We start from the raw sequence: 17,154 nt of genomic DNA, 5'->3' as shown, positions 1-17,154 counted from the left end.
CTGAAAATTCAGCTCTGCCATCAAAAAAACAAAACAAAAGCTTCACAATATTACCATTTTTACTGTATTTCTTAATCAAATAAATACAGCTTTGCTGAGGACTTCTTTCAGCAACTTTGAAAAAGTCTTACCGGCCTCGTATTTTTTAACAGTAGTGTAAATACTGTAATTTCAAAGCAGATGCTCTCAGCAGACTTACAGTACAAAACAGCTTCATTATCATTTGTAGATCTGGACTCTGTAACAGTTTAGGTTAGATTTAATTGATTCATTATTGAATTAATAGAGGACTGAGATAAAATAACGTATGATTCATGTCATAACTTTGATTATATGATGACCCAAACCCAGAGGAACAAAACAAATGGAACTATTCAATATCCCATGGCTGGGTTTCCTGCTCCCCTCCACTAACCTATTTTTACTTGCAAACCACCCAGTCATGAAACCCAGTCTCATGGGTTTGAGTTACAAAGCTCCAAATATACCACCTTCCTCGAGGAGATTTATGCTCCCCTTTGGAACAGATGATAACCTATGAAGATTCTCAAGAGTCACCTCTTAACTACCATTATTGCCGTTTTTAAAGACAAATATATACATAGAGCTTTTATTTTTTATTTTACAGATGTGACTTCAGGCGTATAAGTTAATATGGGGTTTTGATTTTGGTGGCTGTCTAAACTTTACAGGCCTGCTTCAGAATGTGAAAAACAAATGGCATTTGGCAAAGGATCTACAGAATGAAGCAGCCTTCCACATTCCGTTCTCTATTTGGAACAGATTTGGACCTCTTTCATCATACAACCAACATTCTGACATTAAAAGTAAAATGATAAAGATATTAGTGAAAATATTCCACGTGATTCAACACAATGAGGTCACAACCTCCTCACTTTATTCACATAGAAATATGACATTGTTAGTTCAGAAACTGTTTCAACAAGATGGCTAGTACATAGTACTAATACAATTTGCAAACTCTTTTCCAGAAAGAATGTCTTGAAGTTTCGACCTTATTGTATATAAAGTAGGTCACAGAGGCATGGACGTAAAAGATGTCATATGAGAGTTGTGCCTATCGAGACAATATCATCATCTCATATGCAGTTCAGTTTAAATGCATCCTGAAGCATTTTTGGCAGTTGCTGAACAGTATCGAGTCTGCTATGAAGATTCACTGCTAGGAGGTAACTGATCCGGTTCTTCTTCATCCGAGTCAAACTCAACATTCTCATCTTTAACCCATTTACCACTTCTGTCCTGCAGCCATCCCGAACTGGAACAGACAAGTGAGAAAAAAGGAGTAAAATAGATTGAGAGAGAATCTATGAGAAGCACACAGTTATTTAATGATTACTATATGGCTGCTGCAGATGAGATCTTTTCGTTTTAAATGAATAGTACACACCCTCAGGTCATCCAAGATATAGATGAGTTTGTTGTTCACCGAAAACAGATTTGGAGAAATTTAGCATTAGATCACTTGCTTACCAGTGGATGCTCTGCAGTGAATGGGTGCCATCAGAATAAGAGATTCTGAAGAAACAAATTCATCACTAAGGCGTTTTCAATTTAAACTAGTGCTGACAAATGATTAATCGCATCCAAAATGAAAGTTTTTGTTTACATAATATATGTATGTGTAATGTGTATATTTATTATGTATATAAAAATACACACACATACAGTATATATTTTGAAAATATTTACATGTATATACATTTATATATTTATATTCTTAAATATTATATATTATATATAAATATATTTAATATATAAACATTACATATTTTTCTTAAATATTTACATGGATGTGTTTGTATTTATATATATATATATACATAATAAATATACACAGTATAGTATATATTATGTAAACAAAAACTTTCATTTTGGATGCGATTAATCGCGATTAATCGTTTGACAGCACAAATTTAAACTACTGCTTCTGGCCACAATACGAGTCCATGATAAACAATAACACATCCACCAGTGAAAAAGTCTATCCACTGTTGTTCTCTCACATCAAAATCCATAGACATATAGTTTAAAACTGTTTCGGACTGTTTCCGCTTGTAAATGGTGCTTGATCTGTGCATATCTCTCTCTCGTTAAAGATGTCTTACTGATTAATTTGTTACTTACAAACGTACAGCTTTTCACTTCACAAGATGGAGTCGTGTGGATTACTTATGGATTATTGTGATGTTTTCTTATCAGCTGTTTGGACTCTCATTCTGACGGCACCCATTCACTGCAGGGTAACCATTTGTAAGCAAGTGATGTAATGCTGAATTTCTCCAAATCTCATCAACTTGGATGGCCTGAGAGGGCAAGTCATTTTCAGCAAATGCTCATTTTTGGGTGAACTATTCGTTTAATACCGATTTGGATGTTAGCATCAGTTCTATAGTCAGACTGTGAGATAAATGTGAGTCACTGTGTCAAGTGTTGTCATACCTTTTTAATTTGAGGTAGTGTTCCAGTTCTTTGCATCTCTGCTCTGTTATAGGCTCACACTTAGTGCTGGATCCCTTCTTCCCCTTCTTTGTCTCTTCTTTCCCTTGAGTCTGTCCCTGATGCACTACAAATGACAATTAACACAATGCACATGGAAGATTAAAAGAATATAAGCACAAAATGTCTACTGCCTTCAAATAAATAGATATTTGTTGTACCCGTTGTGCTACTTGTTGATATGGAGTCAATACTTCCTGTCCTAATGGACAAATGAGTTGATGAGTTGATATTGTTGATTTGATCTTGTCTGTCTTCTTGGCCACATCCTGACGATTCCAATCGTTCACTTTATGAATGTAGAAATAGATAAAATAAAAGTGCAAAAAATAAAAATAATTAATCAATGAAACTAAAAAGACACAAACAGCCTAGTGAGGACTTTATAAAAAAATTCAGACATGAGACAGTAGATGGTTCAGCTAACAGACATTACCTGGCCTTTCTGTGGCAGCTACTGTAAGGAGCAGTTCTGAGTAGGGCATGATGGGTAATTTTACGTGTTTGACTCAGAAGAGGAGCTGAACTGGAGGGTTCCTGGGAACAAGTGACAATGTAATTTTGTAATAATGTAATAAAAATAATATGACCTTATTATATATGTATGTACTGTGAGGTCTTAAAGTGTGAGAGCACACTAAAAATCTGATTTAAATCCTTGCAATATAAAATTAGAAAATATTAAAATAAAGAAATATTATGATTATGTAAGAGATGTAATTATGATGTAAAATGAAGAAGAAATATTTAAGATGCTGCACTTTTTTGGTCAAATAATTTACAATTTAAAGATAATTCGAAATTTTCACTTTCATTGTTATATAAATAATAATATGATATGTTGATAAAATGGTGTAATGAAAAAAGTTAGATGGACTTTTGAATTTTACTGATTAATAAACTGGTTGAAGAAAATTAATCCAGTTACCTGTCGCTCATCTTCTGCTTTAACATAATCTTGATGTCGCCTTTTATCTATTTCATGTTTAAGCTGATTCTTTGTGCCGTAGAACCATTTCATTCCTACAAATTAATAGACCAAAGAGGACTTAAAAACTGAATGCTGGTTTATAGAGATGCTGAGTAAATGCATAGGTAGAATCTCACCTTCAAGGTGTCGCTTTCCCTTCCTGTGCACCATGAGCATATCAACAGTGTCAAACACAGGACGGTGAGAACACACAAGGCAGCTGTATCTACAGTGGGGGATAACACATTCCTTAGTGAATGGGAATGGGTCAGACACTGACTTCATCTGCAATCCAAACAACCAGGAATTAAATAATCACCTTCCGTTTTTCATCAGAGTAGCTTCATCATCTGGGATGAAGTTAGACAAAAGATCTGCAACGCGTCGTTTCTTGTAAGAGAACGAGAGAAAAACAGTGAGAAAAGGGAAAAGGGACTGGTGCATGTGTACAAATAACACAGTCTGCTTGCTGTTTCATTATACCTTCAGTACATTTAGCTGACTTTGATCATCACCCTCCCTTTTGAAAGACATGTTTGGCCGCCTGCAGTCTTATTCTTTCAGGTATTAACGCAACTAATTTCTTATTTCACTCTCACCGATTAGCAGCTTACTAAAGACATCCCTTTCTTCCTGTTTTGGTCTCTGGAATTATGGGTAGTGATGTCTGATTCATGAACGAATCGAGTCTGACGATCGGACTGATCCATTTAAAGCTAAACCACTCTTTTTATCTCTCTTTTTTGTTGTTGTAATTTTCGTCTTGAAATAAGCTTTATTCGTGTTCAAGGCATGTAAACCCCGCAGAAAACACATAATGACGTAAAAGAACTGATGAATAATTTTTAACCAATTCATTGTCCGAACGAATCGATTCTGAAATGAGTCGGACATGGGCGGATCTTACATTAACTTAGCTGACACCATGGCAACAGAGGCTAAGCTAATCTTGGTCTTGGGACAAATAAGTTTTAAGACTGTCTGAACTTAAAATGTAAAGGGCACCGGTAATATTTCTCCACTATTTATATGGTTGATATATTATTTCATATCTGAATTGTTCATTTTTGGGGCGCCACTGTTATTTTAGCGATGTTCGAGCAGTTAACAAGTTAAACATTTTAAAAACCTCAGTGTGTCTGCGTAGGACCGAATTATTATTTCTCACAGTGTGATTTATCTACTGGTTAAATAGCGTTAAAACGTTTATTTCGGTTCGTAATGTCGTTCGCTGAGCAGATTATTCTAAGAGCGTGATTATTAAATCAGAGATTGTTTGCTTTTTGCTGCAGACTTTATTTCTCCCGTTAATTTGTCTCATAACAAGCTGTTATGTTTAGTCCTGCCGTCATGCGTTCAGCAGCCGCAGAAGGTCAGCTGAAGTTCATCTTAAATCATTATTAGATAAACGCTGGAGCTCAGGTCATGTCTGCGGATCACTCAGCCTCACTGGCCGGGACTCACGGCCTCCTACGCGGCCAGCGAACCCGGTCCTACGGCAGCCTGGTGTCCTCTTCATTATCACCCGTTAGACAAAGACGAATTGAGCATAAGGTCCAGCCCGGTGAGACCTTGCAAGGACTATCACTGAAATATGGCGTGTCTGTAAGTAAACAGAAAGCAGGTATTTGAGGAATTTGACCTTTTAAACCAGGGCTGTCCAAACTCGGTCCTGGAGGGCCGGTGTTCTGCAGAGTTTAGCTCCAACTTGCCTCAACACACCTGACTGGAAGTTTCTATGCCTAGTAAGAGCTTGATTAGCTGGTTCAGGTGTGTTTAATTAGGGTTGGAGCTAAACTCTGCAGGACACCGACCCTCCAGGACCGAGTTTGGACAGCCCTGTTTTAAACCTTTAGTTGGAGGTAATTACTTAATTATTACATAATGTACGTTCAACTTCTTTTTCTGTCTTTACAGATGGAGCAAATCAAAAGGGCAAACAGACTGTACACAAATGATTCAATATTCCTGAAGGAGTCCCTCTTCATCCCCGTGCTGACAGAGTCTGTGTCTTTCACAAATGGAGTGGAATTGACCGAGGACGAGACAAGTCCAACACAAATACACACTGAGATTTCTAATGAGATCCCCAAAAGCCAAACAGACTCTAGATGCGAAGCTAATGCTGATCTGTCACCAGTGGAATACCTGAAAAAGATGGACAGCTTGATCAGTCAGTCCAAACAAGCAGCTGTGAAGACCTGCAAGGAGGGAGAGAAACAGTAAGTTGTCAGAATGAAATTATGACTGCTGTCATTATTGTTAGGGTATTAGAGTTCATTTATTGCAGTCGTTTTGTTTGCTGTCAGCTGAGTTGTTTAGCAAGTTTCAGTTCAATGGAAGAACCATGAGTCATATGATTCGGGAGAGGTTACAGTGAACATCAGCTGATTCATTACACTGAAAAAAAAAAATTGTGTAGTGTTTAAGGCCCATTCACACCAAGGACGGTACTACAAAGATTTAGAAATAGTTAGTCCTAAATTGAAAAGAGCACAAATGCACAAATGTCATGGGGAGTTAAACTAATTTAATGCCAGATGAAACAGCTTTGGCATTCTTTCCATGGTGGTGCTATATGTGGTTTTACCTGTGGTTATCATGATCTAAGTGTATGATACTGTGGAAGACCAAATGTTAATTTTAAAGGGGTCATGAACTGAGAAAACAAAATTGCCTTGATCTTTTGACATATAAGAGGTCCGTGTACTACAAAATATCCTGTAAGTTTCAGAACTCAAAACTTTCTTGTTAGTCTAAAAACAGCTTATATTGAAGCTAGTCTGCCAAAATGACAGGCTTTGGAATGTACCACTCTATGATGTAATAATGTCGGTAAACACCGCCTCCGCAGAAGAAGATCAACACCTGTTTCTACATCTCTGTCTGTTTAGCCCCGCCCACCGATTTGCGCATGTAGTGTAAATAAAGAGAGAGGCGAACGCAGGTCTACACAGAAGCCAAATGATAAAGATGGCTCTGAAGACAAGAAGACTCTGTGCAGTGCCAAGTTGTGAAAAGATAGTCTTTGCTGTGCCTTCCTTCTGCTCCCAACGTTAGGAAAGAGGGGATGAACTTTATTTTTAATGAAGATCCAGACTGTGTCAGCAAGAATTCGTCCTTTGTTCACAGCGGATTTGTTTACAAACAAGGCACAATTCGACATGGGATTTTCAAAAAGATTGAAACTAAAAGACGATGCTGTGCTGAATATATTGGATCTGACAGTAATGTCGCAGCACACAAAGTGTAACTGTTTTTATTACATGGTCACTTTTGCTTTGTCTGTTATTACAGATTGTTTGATATGTATTGAGTTATGCGTTTTTGACCTAAATCACAGCAGCTTCCATCTATGAGGAATGTACGCTGTCAAACTTACACAACTGTTAGCCAATCATAGCAGTGGGCGTTTACTTCCGAGTCTACAATCCGCCACGCCTATTCAAACAGAGCGTTCTGATGAGGGGGTCAAAACAGGACAGAAAATAGCTTATTACTTCTAAATTATGTTTTTTGATGTAAAAATCTTGATAACATTATAAGTGGACCTCAGAGAACAGTGCCAAATAAAAACAAAGACAGTTCATGACCCCTTTAATGAGATTAGAGTTCTACCTCAGTAAGAATATTTATATTTAACATAATTAAATACAGATGTTACGGATTGTGTTAATAAAAAAAAAATTACTAAATCTGCATCCCAACTCAAGCTACTGCTACCATCAACTCAAGCTACTGTCCAAGAGACAAAACATGTAATATTATTAATATTGCTGGTGCCACTGGTCTCAAATGTTAGTCTCAAATATTATATATAGTGTCCGGCCCCCAGATGTGTCCACAACATCGAATCTGTCCCTTGGATACCGCTGTTTTATAGTTATCGTTCTTGGTGTGAATGCCCCTTTAATTGAAGCAATTTATAAACAGAAATTGCTAATAAATCTTACAAATATTTACAAAGAAATGGCAAGTTACACATTGAATTAAACATGACATTTTAAAGTAGAAAAACTGACAAAGTATCAGTATCAATTACAAAAGCTCATTTTCATTCTTATAGCATAACTTGTCTAGTAATGAAATCACTTAAAACATTCACTTTGCATTTAAAGGTTTTCATCTATGGAGCAACTCCATCACAGCAATCTGACGTCTGACACAGCATCCTCCCAGCAGGCCATTTTGGGAGCAGTTCCCATTACAATCACCAGACGGACCAGGAATTTGAGGGATAGGGAGGATGAGATCTTCCAGCTCTGATGTAGGCATTTATTAGGACTCCTCTGACTGTTTTCTGTGTTATTTGTACAAGTTGATTGTTTTAGAGGGCTCCTTAATTGGGTTTCATGCCTTAATAATGTGGAGATTGCTGGTGTGATTTGCAATAGTTTTTTTCATAAAACTACTTCCAGCTTTAGACACATATTAGCACTGTAAAAGCACTGTAGCTTGATGCCTAAAAGTAAGGCAATAATGTGAATTATAATTCTGCTGTATCTGATATGAGCATAACCAAAGTAATGACAGACAGTTTTGCGTGTGACATAGATGACTGCATTTAAATGGAAGAACTAATTAGGAATCTAGCACTTGCTAATTAATATTGATTTTAATACTACCTCACAAATACTTGCTAGAAATACTTTTATAGTTTTAGAAAACTGAAAAGTATATGCTTTGGGAATGTGCAACTGGACATCTTTCAGATAGTGACCTGTCAAGCTGGTGAACACAATGCATGGTTTTGCACTGCAGTCACATGCTTGGTTTGGTGTTTTTCTGTTTGGTTTACATTGTGCTAAAGTGTCTAATGGCCTTTGTGGTTACCAAAACATGATAAAGCCTTCGATAAAGAAGTCTCGTTTCCTGGACTGGTTCGTGTTTTGCATCAGTGATATGAATGCAGCATAAAATGCACAAATTAAATGCCATAAACCCTTACAGATCTTGGTCTTTTAACTTTGAAATCTTGAGTGATAATCAGTGGCAAAGAGTAACAAAAGATGAACTAAGTTGCAACATGTAACTAAAACATGTATTGTGTTCGGCACAACTGAATTGCACTAATATATTCCTTTAATCATGTGCATTTCTAACCTGGAATAAATGAATTGCATGTTCATACAAAGCATTAGGGTGTGTATTATGAATATGAAAGTTCTCCAGACGACAAAATATAATCTTTTTGCTTTTGTAATAAATACAAATTATTTATAGACATAAAATGCTATGTCAAATTAGCCCAATGCAAAAACATGGCTTACAGTAAAAACAGTAATATTGTGTAATATTACAAATTAAAAAAAATGTTTTCTATTTTAATATATTTTAAAATGTAATTAATTCCTGTGATGACAAATCAGAATTTTCAGCAGTCTTCAGTGTCGCATGATTTTTCAGAAATCATTCTAATAAGCTGATTTAGTGCTCGAGTAACATTTCGTATTAATATCAACATTGAAAACCTTATATTTTTATGGAAACCATGATACATTTTTTCAGGATTTTTAACACAAAACTTAACAGAACAGCATTTATTTGAAATATAAATCTTTTGAAACATTATAAATATATATTTGTTTGTCACTGATCAATTTAACATGCCCTTACTGAAAGTATTAAAAACAAATCTTACTGATCCCAAACTTTTGAACATTAGTGTGTTTCAACACTGTAAGCAAATTACATAAGGGCTGTAAGGAAATATTTATTTAGTGGTTGTTCCCTTTTAGAACAGCAGATTCCCCTCAGGGCTGTTCATGTCAAAATATAGTTGTTGACTGTGTAGTGCCAAGCTTAGATTTGTATCATAGCCATAATCACAGGGTAACACTAGATGGCAGTGTAAATAGAATGCCTTAGTAAATGTGTTTGTGTTTTTCTGCTTCTTGTTATTTCGTTGTCCTGGGAGGTAAATAATCAGCTCAAAAAATATTAAGAGTTCTGAACAATACAATGTGCTCTAATTTACAGCTGAGTAGCTGAACCCCAGTGGTTTAAACATCATTATTGAAAAATAAGTAGTCTAGAAAACTGCTATCCAACGCAGTGGGAGTCCCAGAGCTTAAAAAAAATGTTCCGATTATATTTTTATATTTGATCTGAGCTCGCTCTGGCAGTAACAGTGGCTGTGTTAACAATATCAGGCCACTGATTGAGCTAATATTCATTAAAAACAGCCCAGCAACACTATTTCAAAGGTTGAATTGAAGTGCGATGCTTTCGGTCAGTCACTTTCTGCCTCTTTGGTTACATTGTATGCAGTCTGAGATAACGAGTGGTCCTCCATGCCAGTCCTGTAAAAGTCTTTCAGTGCTTCGCCGTCCTCATAACGTCCCGTCCTCCAGCAGTTTGTTAAGCCCGTTGCAGATTTTGGTGAGGTGGGGTTTGAGAGGCCCGGATGGGTTGTAAAGCTGGGTGAGGAGCTCAGGGTCAGCGTAATGGTTGAAGACGTGGTTGATGCGTCCGTGGGATTTTGGTGTGAGGTGAGTGTTTACAAGCTTCAGAAGCATGTCCCTACTTTCTTTCAGGATCGCTGACATAACCGCTTTGTCAAATGTGAAATCTACCTGTAAAGGGAAAGAAGAGACTTTTGTTGGGATAAGGTACAAATCTGGTTACGAATAAGGCTGTATTTAGGACCACATCACTTGCTTTGTTGAAAGTTGGATGCAATGCTCAATTGACAAATAACAAACAGATTGTGATTTTGTAAAGGAAAAGTATCAAAGTGTCAAAGAAATGCTTACATAAATCCATAAATGAACTTTTCCACGACATTCTAATTTATTGAGATGCACCTGTAAATCCTTAAAAAAATACTTAGATTACGACATTTGTTAATTAAACAATAACAATAAAAATAAAACAATTAGAAATAATTACATTTATATTAATAAAACAAATGGAAGAAATATTTTAAATAATGTGACAAAAAATGGGCAAAAAAAGTTTTTGTGCAATTTCTCCATTATATTTTTATTTATTTTATAATTTTTTTACATTTTATGAATATTCTTACTGTGCCAGAAGACATGACTGAAAATGGCAAAAAAAAAAAAAAAATGTTCAAAATGTTTTTTTTTCCCCCAATTTTTTATTTTATTTTATTATTTTACTTTACTTTAGTAATTTCACAGATGTTCTCAGTGGTCAAAGTAGGTTAACAATATACAGTCAGAGGTCACTAACTTTTTGTTTTGTTTTGATAATAAAATATTAAATATTTTTCTTGGTAAATCTGTTAAGCAGCACACTGTCAAAACTTGATAAAGCTGCCTTTACCTTATGCAGTGTCACAAATATCCCCATAGTTCAAAATGTAATAAATCAACCTTGCCTGATTTTCATGAAACAGAGAGCATCAATTCAGAATATACTGCTTAAAGGTGTTAGATGCGTGTGTTGTGTACCTCGTGGAAGCTGATGGCTGTCATGGCTCCCTGATGCAATTTCTTTTGGAAATTCTGGGCCAGCTTTAGCTCCTCCTCATTGAATCGATTGTGCCTGAAAAGGACAGCTATCTTCACCACCACTTTAATGAGGTCCTTCACCACTTTCTGGGACTCTGAGCGGTTCCCAGTGTACTCTTTTGACACACGGTAAAGCTCATCTAGAATCTCGCTGCTGGTATCATCGATGAACATCTGCACTACAGACTTGGTGGCCATTTGGCTCAGGATCTTTTTCTGGGCCTTGAGCGCCATGTCCTTGGAGCTGAACGTCTCCATGTCTTAAAAAGAAAGAGGAGAGATTAACAGTAATTCAAGATGCTGATATTTTTGGTTTGTTACTTCAGTGTGTTTTAACTTGGTGTATATATAAACAGTAACTTTTAGTAACCACTCATTATAAGTATATAATATAAATATATGAAATACCAATTAGATGTTTTATTTACGATACTAGCATAATAAAGATTAATTCATGAAATAGTCTAAAAATATGTCATTTAAAATGGCATATGCATATGATTTATCACGTTATGTTTATGAAATATTCTTATGACTAACTGTGCATTTCCCCCTGTATTTTATTTCTGGTTGTGTATTGTTAAGACTGTCAGCGCTGGGAGAACTCCCACCATAGGGAAGTCCCCTTACAGTCTTACTTTAACATGTTGTTCATCAGGGGAAAGCTCATGCCATTTAGGACCTCATCATTGCCCACACATCTCATAAACAACACTAATTGTTCTCAAGATGATGTGTCATCATATGTATAATGCAAGTTTGTTTCTTCATCGTATAGATTTGGAGAAATTTTGCATTACATCACTTGCTCATCAACGGATTCTCTGCAGTGAATGGGTGCCGTCAGAATGAGAGTTCAAGCAACTGATAAAAACATCACAGTAATCCACACAACTCCAATCCTTCAATTAATGTTTTGGAAAGTAAAAAGCCTTGTCTGCGCACAAAATAAATCCACTGTCATATTTGTTTTGGACTGTTTTCGCTTGTAAACATTGTTTGGTCTGAGCATATTTCTCTCCTAATTCAGACAAGGCAACTTTTTCACTGGAGAAAGCAATATAGAGAACTCAGATTTTAGCCAGAAGCAATGTTTTAAAGTTAAAAATGTTTTGATGGATTTGTTTCTTACAAACACAGAACTTTGTGCTTTAGAACTTTTTAATTCATTGATTAGCAAGTGATGTAATACTAAATTTCTCCAAATCTGTTCCGATAAAGAAACAAACTTTACAACTTTAATAGCCTGAGGGTGAGTAAATGTTAAGTAATCTTTGGGTGAACTATTCCTTTGAATTTAGATTTGTTTTGTGTGTGTGTGTGTGTGTGTGGTATAATAAAATGCAATAATATTAGTTGAACTATCATTTGCATGCACATCCTTTATGCATTTAGGCTGTAGTCTCTGATGTCCAATACAGCATAGTTTAGCATTGCTTCACAGATCGTATAGTCAGGAGAACGTGCAAAGACATGTATGAGAGAAAGACTCACTGCATAGTACTCACAAGTTCCTACATGAATCTGAAGACTGTATCATGATACAGGCATCTATGTGCTTAGAAATTTCTTCAGTGTATTTTTTGCCATTTTTGAGGTCTTGCATATTTCCTTCATTAGATGTTCTTGTCATTGGTGATGATGTTTTTGTGCAGCGTTTATTAAAAATCCTGTACTACATCATAGATTACGGATGTACTCATCTGCGCAGTGATTCTGTAATAAATGCAATAAATGCAAAGTATATTAACGTGCAAATGACCTGCACTGTGTTCTTTTAAATGAATCAAGACATGTAAAAATTGACGTCATGTCTCAGTGCCGCCATCAGCTGTGTTTTGCTTTTTAAATCCAATTCTGTTTATGGCGAACCAACCTGATTAAATTTTAATGCAGTTAGAGTTTCATTTCCTAATGAACTCTATTTAATTAGAAGCACTGAGTGCATTAGAACAGCCATTACTTTACGTTCTGCGACATGGAACATCAAAACAACTATATAAATACTCATTTGAACAAATCAGCATGTTGTACACTTAAGCTGAGCTGTGAAAGCAACATAATCCTACGGTTTAACACTCACTACTTCTCATTTACTCTAATTAATCTAATTAAAGCAAAACCGATCTGATAATGTTTCCCTATGTGGCTATTTAGATGCAACTTTATTTCTTTTTTTAGAAAATAAATATGACATTTGTTTGGAAGTTGGTTCTACTCTGGACTTTAAAAAATCTGTTCTTAAACTTCTGATCAGATCAGGCTTATACTGGGCTTGATAATTCATTTTTTTAGGGTTTTCTTTTCAGTTTTTTCAGTATCTCAATACATACTCAAATATAATATATAATATTATTTATTTTTTAATAAGAAACCACATGCGTGTACAGTCAATCATGTGCGTTAGGTATAGAGTTAATATGATCCATTTTATTTAATAAAATATTTAAATAATAATGGAAATAGTTAATATTTTCTTTAAAAAGTAAGTACATTTTAGTTTTTAAAATACATTATTTAATAAAAATATATATTCATAATTTTAATTAATATTAATCATTTTAAATGTTAATATTGTTTGATTAAAATGCATTATTTAATACAATTTATTAAATAATATTATTTAATAAATAAATGTTATTTTTAATTTAATAAAAAGACAAATTGTTGTGCTCGTTGATTTTTTAAGTCCCATACTGATCTCATTCATACCTGACAAGATGAGATATGAGCAACTTTATCTTAATTTGATTACGATTGACTTTTAGTTTTCAAACATCTGAGGCAAACTAAGGTCAAGCAAATTCATTAATTTTATACCTCTTCACTTAGAATCAACTAAAATGGCCATCTGTATCCACTCTCCTGATTGAAAGGTTTGTCACAGACAAGGTAAATATTTAGCATTCCTCAGATGACTTCAGCACAGAGCCTGAGGCTCTCTCTATGTGTGTGTGTGTGTGTGTGTGTGTGTGTTCACATGTGTGTAAAGCCCAGGGGATTTACAGGATGTGAGGAATCATGTTGTTCCTCCATCCTAAAGACCACAGTATAGTCACCCTGTCATTACAAAGCAGCAACTCACAGCACAAGCCCGAGTGACAGCACAGAAGAGACATGTCAAAATCTGAATCTGAGTTGCACAGGATTCGGCAGCCCACTGTTTGGGGTTTTTTATTCAGAAGGGTCAATTTTACGATAAATATATAAAAAATTAGAGTGTGGAAAGTACTGGTTTGAAGTGTGTGAGTGGGAGCAGTTTGTTTCTGAATGGCTCTAGGCTAAATTAAAGTGATAGACGAAGATAAAGACAGCCCTGCTGAAAAAAAAGCTCCTGCTTAATCCAGATTTACTGGTGTTAAACTATTTTAGATAGTCTTAGATACCTAGACTATCTTAGACACCCACGAATTTGCAAGCTGGTTTATGGTGATGAAAAAAAAAAAGAATTTCTAATTCAGCTTGTTGACTGAGGTAGACCAGCTGGTTAAGCTAGTTAAGAAGCCTGATAGGGCACCAAACCCCATAGGCCAGCATCCATAACATGCTGGTCTTTTCAACCTGGTATTCTCTAATAACAGGCTTTTAGTCATCATTACTTGAAGAAAATCATTAAAGAATCATGCCTTAATGTGTCCGCCCAAGTTTTAAATCATTCCTACGCCCGTCTACACAGACATACGTGTAAAAACGTGCGTTTGGTGCTTGTTCTCAGTGTGCCATGTGTTTCCTCTTCAGTATCTCCCCACAGCACCTGAACAGTGAGATTTGAGCATGTGATGATGTCACGTATTGTGCAAAATCTCCTCATTACCCAATACTGTCTGTTTTTTTCTTCACTGTTTATTTACTGGCATTTTCATTGTAGAGTTAGCACTCATATGAATGTGTGTGACTCTTTCACTCAGCCTGAGTTGTTTTTAATATCTGATCATAGAGGAAGTGAAACTCTGGGGTATTGGCACAGCTTTTACCCCAACTTTTCAGTTAAACCCACAACAGCTAAATTCTCCTGACACATGCTGCTACAATAAAGCTCACAAACTATCCATAGCCTGAGTTCACAGAGGTTAGGACACTGTTGACCCTGAATATGACCCTTTATTTCAGTAGAAGGTGTGTTTTCTTCATGTTGCTGGCTTATAAAGGAAGACTGGACATTGTTTTGTTTATAAAAGGTCCACCGGATGGAACATCTCAGTGTGTTTTAGATGTTTAACATGGGAGTGGTTGAACAGAAAAACAAGTTTCAATTTGACATTATTCACTACAAACCTCCAGATTTCCTTAGCATACACTTTTAACCAAAACAGAACTGTAAAATTAAAGTTTCTCTTGCTGTTAAAACAGAATCCTGACATACTTGTATCTATTAACAACACCTGGAAGAGATTGCTATGAGTTTAATCCACTAAAGTAACATCATCTCATGTGTACATGATCACAGCGCTCTCTGAGATGATGGAGGAGAGGGCAGAGGTCAAGACCAAGACAAACTCACCTGGCCTTTCTCTCATTCACTCTCCCTCTTCTGTTCAAATGCTTTGTCCTCCCTCTGCGCTCAGATTAGGTGGTTGAAATCCAGCGCGCGAGTGATGAAATAATCTCCTCAGGTGAAATCAAAGAAAACTCCTCTACAAACTCGGTCTTGTGCTCACACCACTGTAACAAGATAATTTGACTTGTACTTCCTTGAGGAACTAAATGTATAAGACACACCCCTGAGTGTGCTCTCTCTCTCTCTCTCTCTCTCTCTCTCTCTCTCACACTATCTCTCTCTCCACCCTGTCAGTGTGTTAGCTGCTGACATGGTGTGTCTGCTTGCCCTAACAAGTGCAACCCTTGTAAAGAATTCAGCAGTAATCCTGGATGCGGCCCAGTGAAAGGGGAGGTTTTAGTCTCTTTGTGATCTGGTATGCAGCCACTGTCATCACTGACACTGCTATGTTTCTCACTTAACTGTGTTTCTCATTTAACAAAATCATTAATGGTCCAAACTATAATAGTTATATTTTCTGGTCTGGAATTGTACAAACACGCAAACAAAAAGACTCTTGAAACACTCAGCCAATCAGATTTAAGGACTGAATACTATATACACACAATGTATATACTTAAACACGTATGTATATATATATATATATATATATATATATATATGTATGTGTGTGTGTGTGTGTGTGTGTGTAAATAAACTGTGATATGTGTGTTCAGACAGTGTTGTTGTTGTTGCTGCTGCTGCTTTCTGATCAGTGTTTCCATCTTTTCCTGCCTACAAAACCATGAATTCATTTTCAACTGAATAATATTCTCACTTTGCATGGCTAGGACAGTTATTTGTTTACCCATCAAAACCATACAGACATTTCATTGATTTTATGCAAATGGAATTGCTGAATTGCTTCGCTTACAGCTGCATAGTTCACAGATGTTTGTTTGTCATTTATGTGTCCGCAGTTTATTTTTATTTTGAGCAAGTTAAAAAATATATATATTATGAAGTATTATGAACTTTTTTCAGTGCCATCATCATTTATTTTATTGCTTCTTTGTGGTTTTAATGGTTTGACAGTTATTTTAACATATGAAAATGCACCCAAAATGTTACATTTTAAAGCTTTGACAATCGCCTTTGGCTGGTTCACTGGATGTTTTTTTCCCTCCTAATAAAGATTTTTTTCAGAAGTTTGTCTTCCTAAAATTCTCTGGTGATGCATGTATCTTAATATATTGCTAGTAGACAAATTAAAACTGTGAAAAATGTATAATAAAGGTTATTTCTAAAAGGCCATAAGGCTAAAAATACTCTTAATGAAGGAAACATCCTTGTACGCAAACATGCTTTGATAACTGAACATATTATATTCTTAGGCAGCCAATTATGTTATATATTCCATTACATTTTAGTGGCCTAACCTCCAAACATTATGCAAACACAGACTGTAAACACAAACAGAGAAGTGAAGTATGCCATTGATGGAAAGCTGGGTGATTTCTTTTGTAAACTTCATTGTTTAGTCACTAACATTAGAAATTGCTGTATACTGAACTGGTCCTGTGTAATAGAAAGTCACCCTCAGGGCTAATGTCTGTGCATTAGTAATGTCTATACCAAAAAAGCCTGCTTATCTGTCTGCTATCTGAATGGAAACCATCTGGACTTAAGCCCTAATGCATAAAGACTAC

At 35.8% G+C, this 17,154-nt stretch overlaps 3 protein-coding genes across 4 annotated transcripts; 1 reads left to right on the top strand and 2 right to left on the bottom strand.

Annotated features, from left to right (window-relative positions):
• Positions 1–866: 866 nt before the first annotated feature.
• On the bottom strand, positions 867–5,174 carry LOC107741746 (sodium channel modifier 1-like). 2 transcript variants are annotated; one of them, XM_016554520.1, is made up of 8 exons: positions 5,133–5,174; positions 3,810–3,880; positions 3,628–3,716; positions 3,449–3,543; positions 2,957–3,057; positions 2,682–2,809; positions 2,464–2,587; positions 867–1,279 (listed from the first exon to the last, which is right to left on the bottom strand). In XM_016554520.1, exons 2-8 carry the CDS (start codon positions 3,821–3,823, stop codon positions 1,168–1,170), a joined length of 663 nt encoding a protein of 220 aa, XP_016410006.1. In that variant the 5' UTR covers positions 3,824–3,880; positions 5,133–5,174; the 3' UTR covers positions 867–1,167. The 2 variants fall into 2 exon arrangements, with proteins under 2 accessions (XP_016410006.1, XP_016410004.1); XM_016554518.1 differs by lacking the exon at positions 5,133–5,174 and adding an exon at positions 3,974–4,112.
• lysmd1 (LysM, putative peptidoglycan-binding, domain containing 1) lies at positions 4,395–8,818 on the top strand. Its single transcript, XM_016554521.1, has 4 exons — positions 4,395–4,497; positions 4,895–5,095; positions 5,408–5,712; positions 7,609–8,818. The coding sequence occupies exons 2-4, from the start codon at positions 4,916–4,918 to the stop codon at positions 7,754–7,756; spliced, it is 633 nt and encodes a 210-aa protein (XP_016410007.1). The 5' UTR covers positions 4,395–4,497; positions 4,895–4,915; the 3' UTR covers positions 7,757–8,818.
• A 576-nt stretch (positions 8,819–9,394) lies between these two features.
• tnfaip8l2b (tumor necrosis factor, alpha-induced protein 8-like 2b) lies at positions 9,395–15,685 on the bottom strand. Its single transcript, XM_016554514.1, has 3 exons — positions 15,470–15,685; positions 10,909–11,228; positions 9,395–10,065 (listed from the first exon to the last, which is right to left on the bottom strand). Exons 1-3 carry the CDS (start codon positions 15,483–15,485, stop codon positions 9,823–9,825), a joined length of 579 nt encoding a protein of 192 aa, XP_016410000.1. The 5' UTR covers positions 15,486–15,685; the 3' UTR covers positions 9,395–9,822.
• Between the last annotated feature and the right edge of the window lie 1,469 nt (positions 15,686–17,154).

The sequence above is a fragment of the Sinocyclocheilus rhinocerous genome, unplaced genomic scaffold (assembly GCF_001515625.1).
Source record: "Sinocyclocheilus rhinocerous isolate Xijiao unplaced genomic scaffold, SAMN03320098_v1.1 scaffold616, whole genome shotgun sequence".
NCBI classification, from domain to species: Eukaryota; Metazoa; Chordata; class Actinopteri; order Cypriniformes; family Cyprinidae; genus Sinocyclocheilus; species Sinocyclocheilus rhinocerous.
This window is presented reverse-complemented; position numbering and strand designations above follow the sequence as displayed.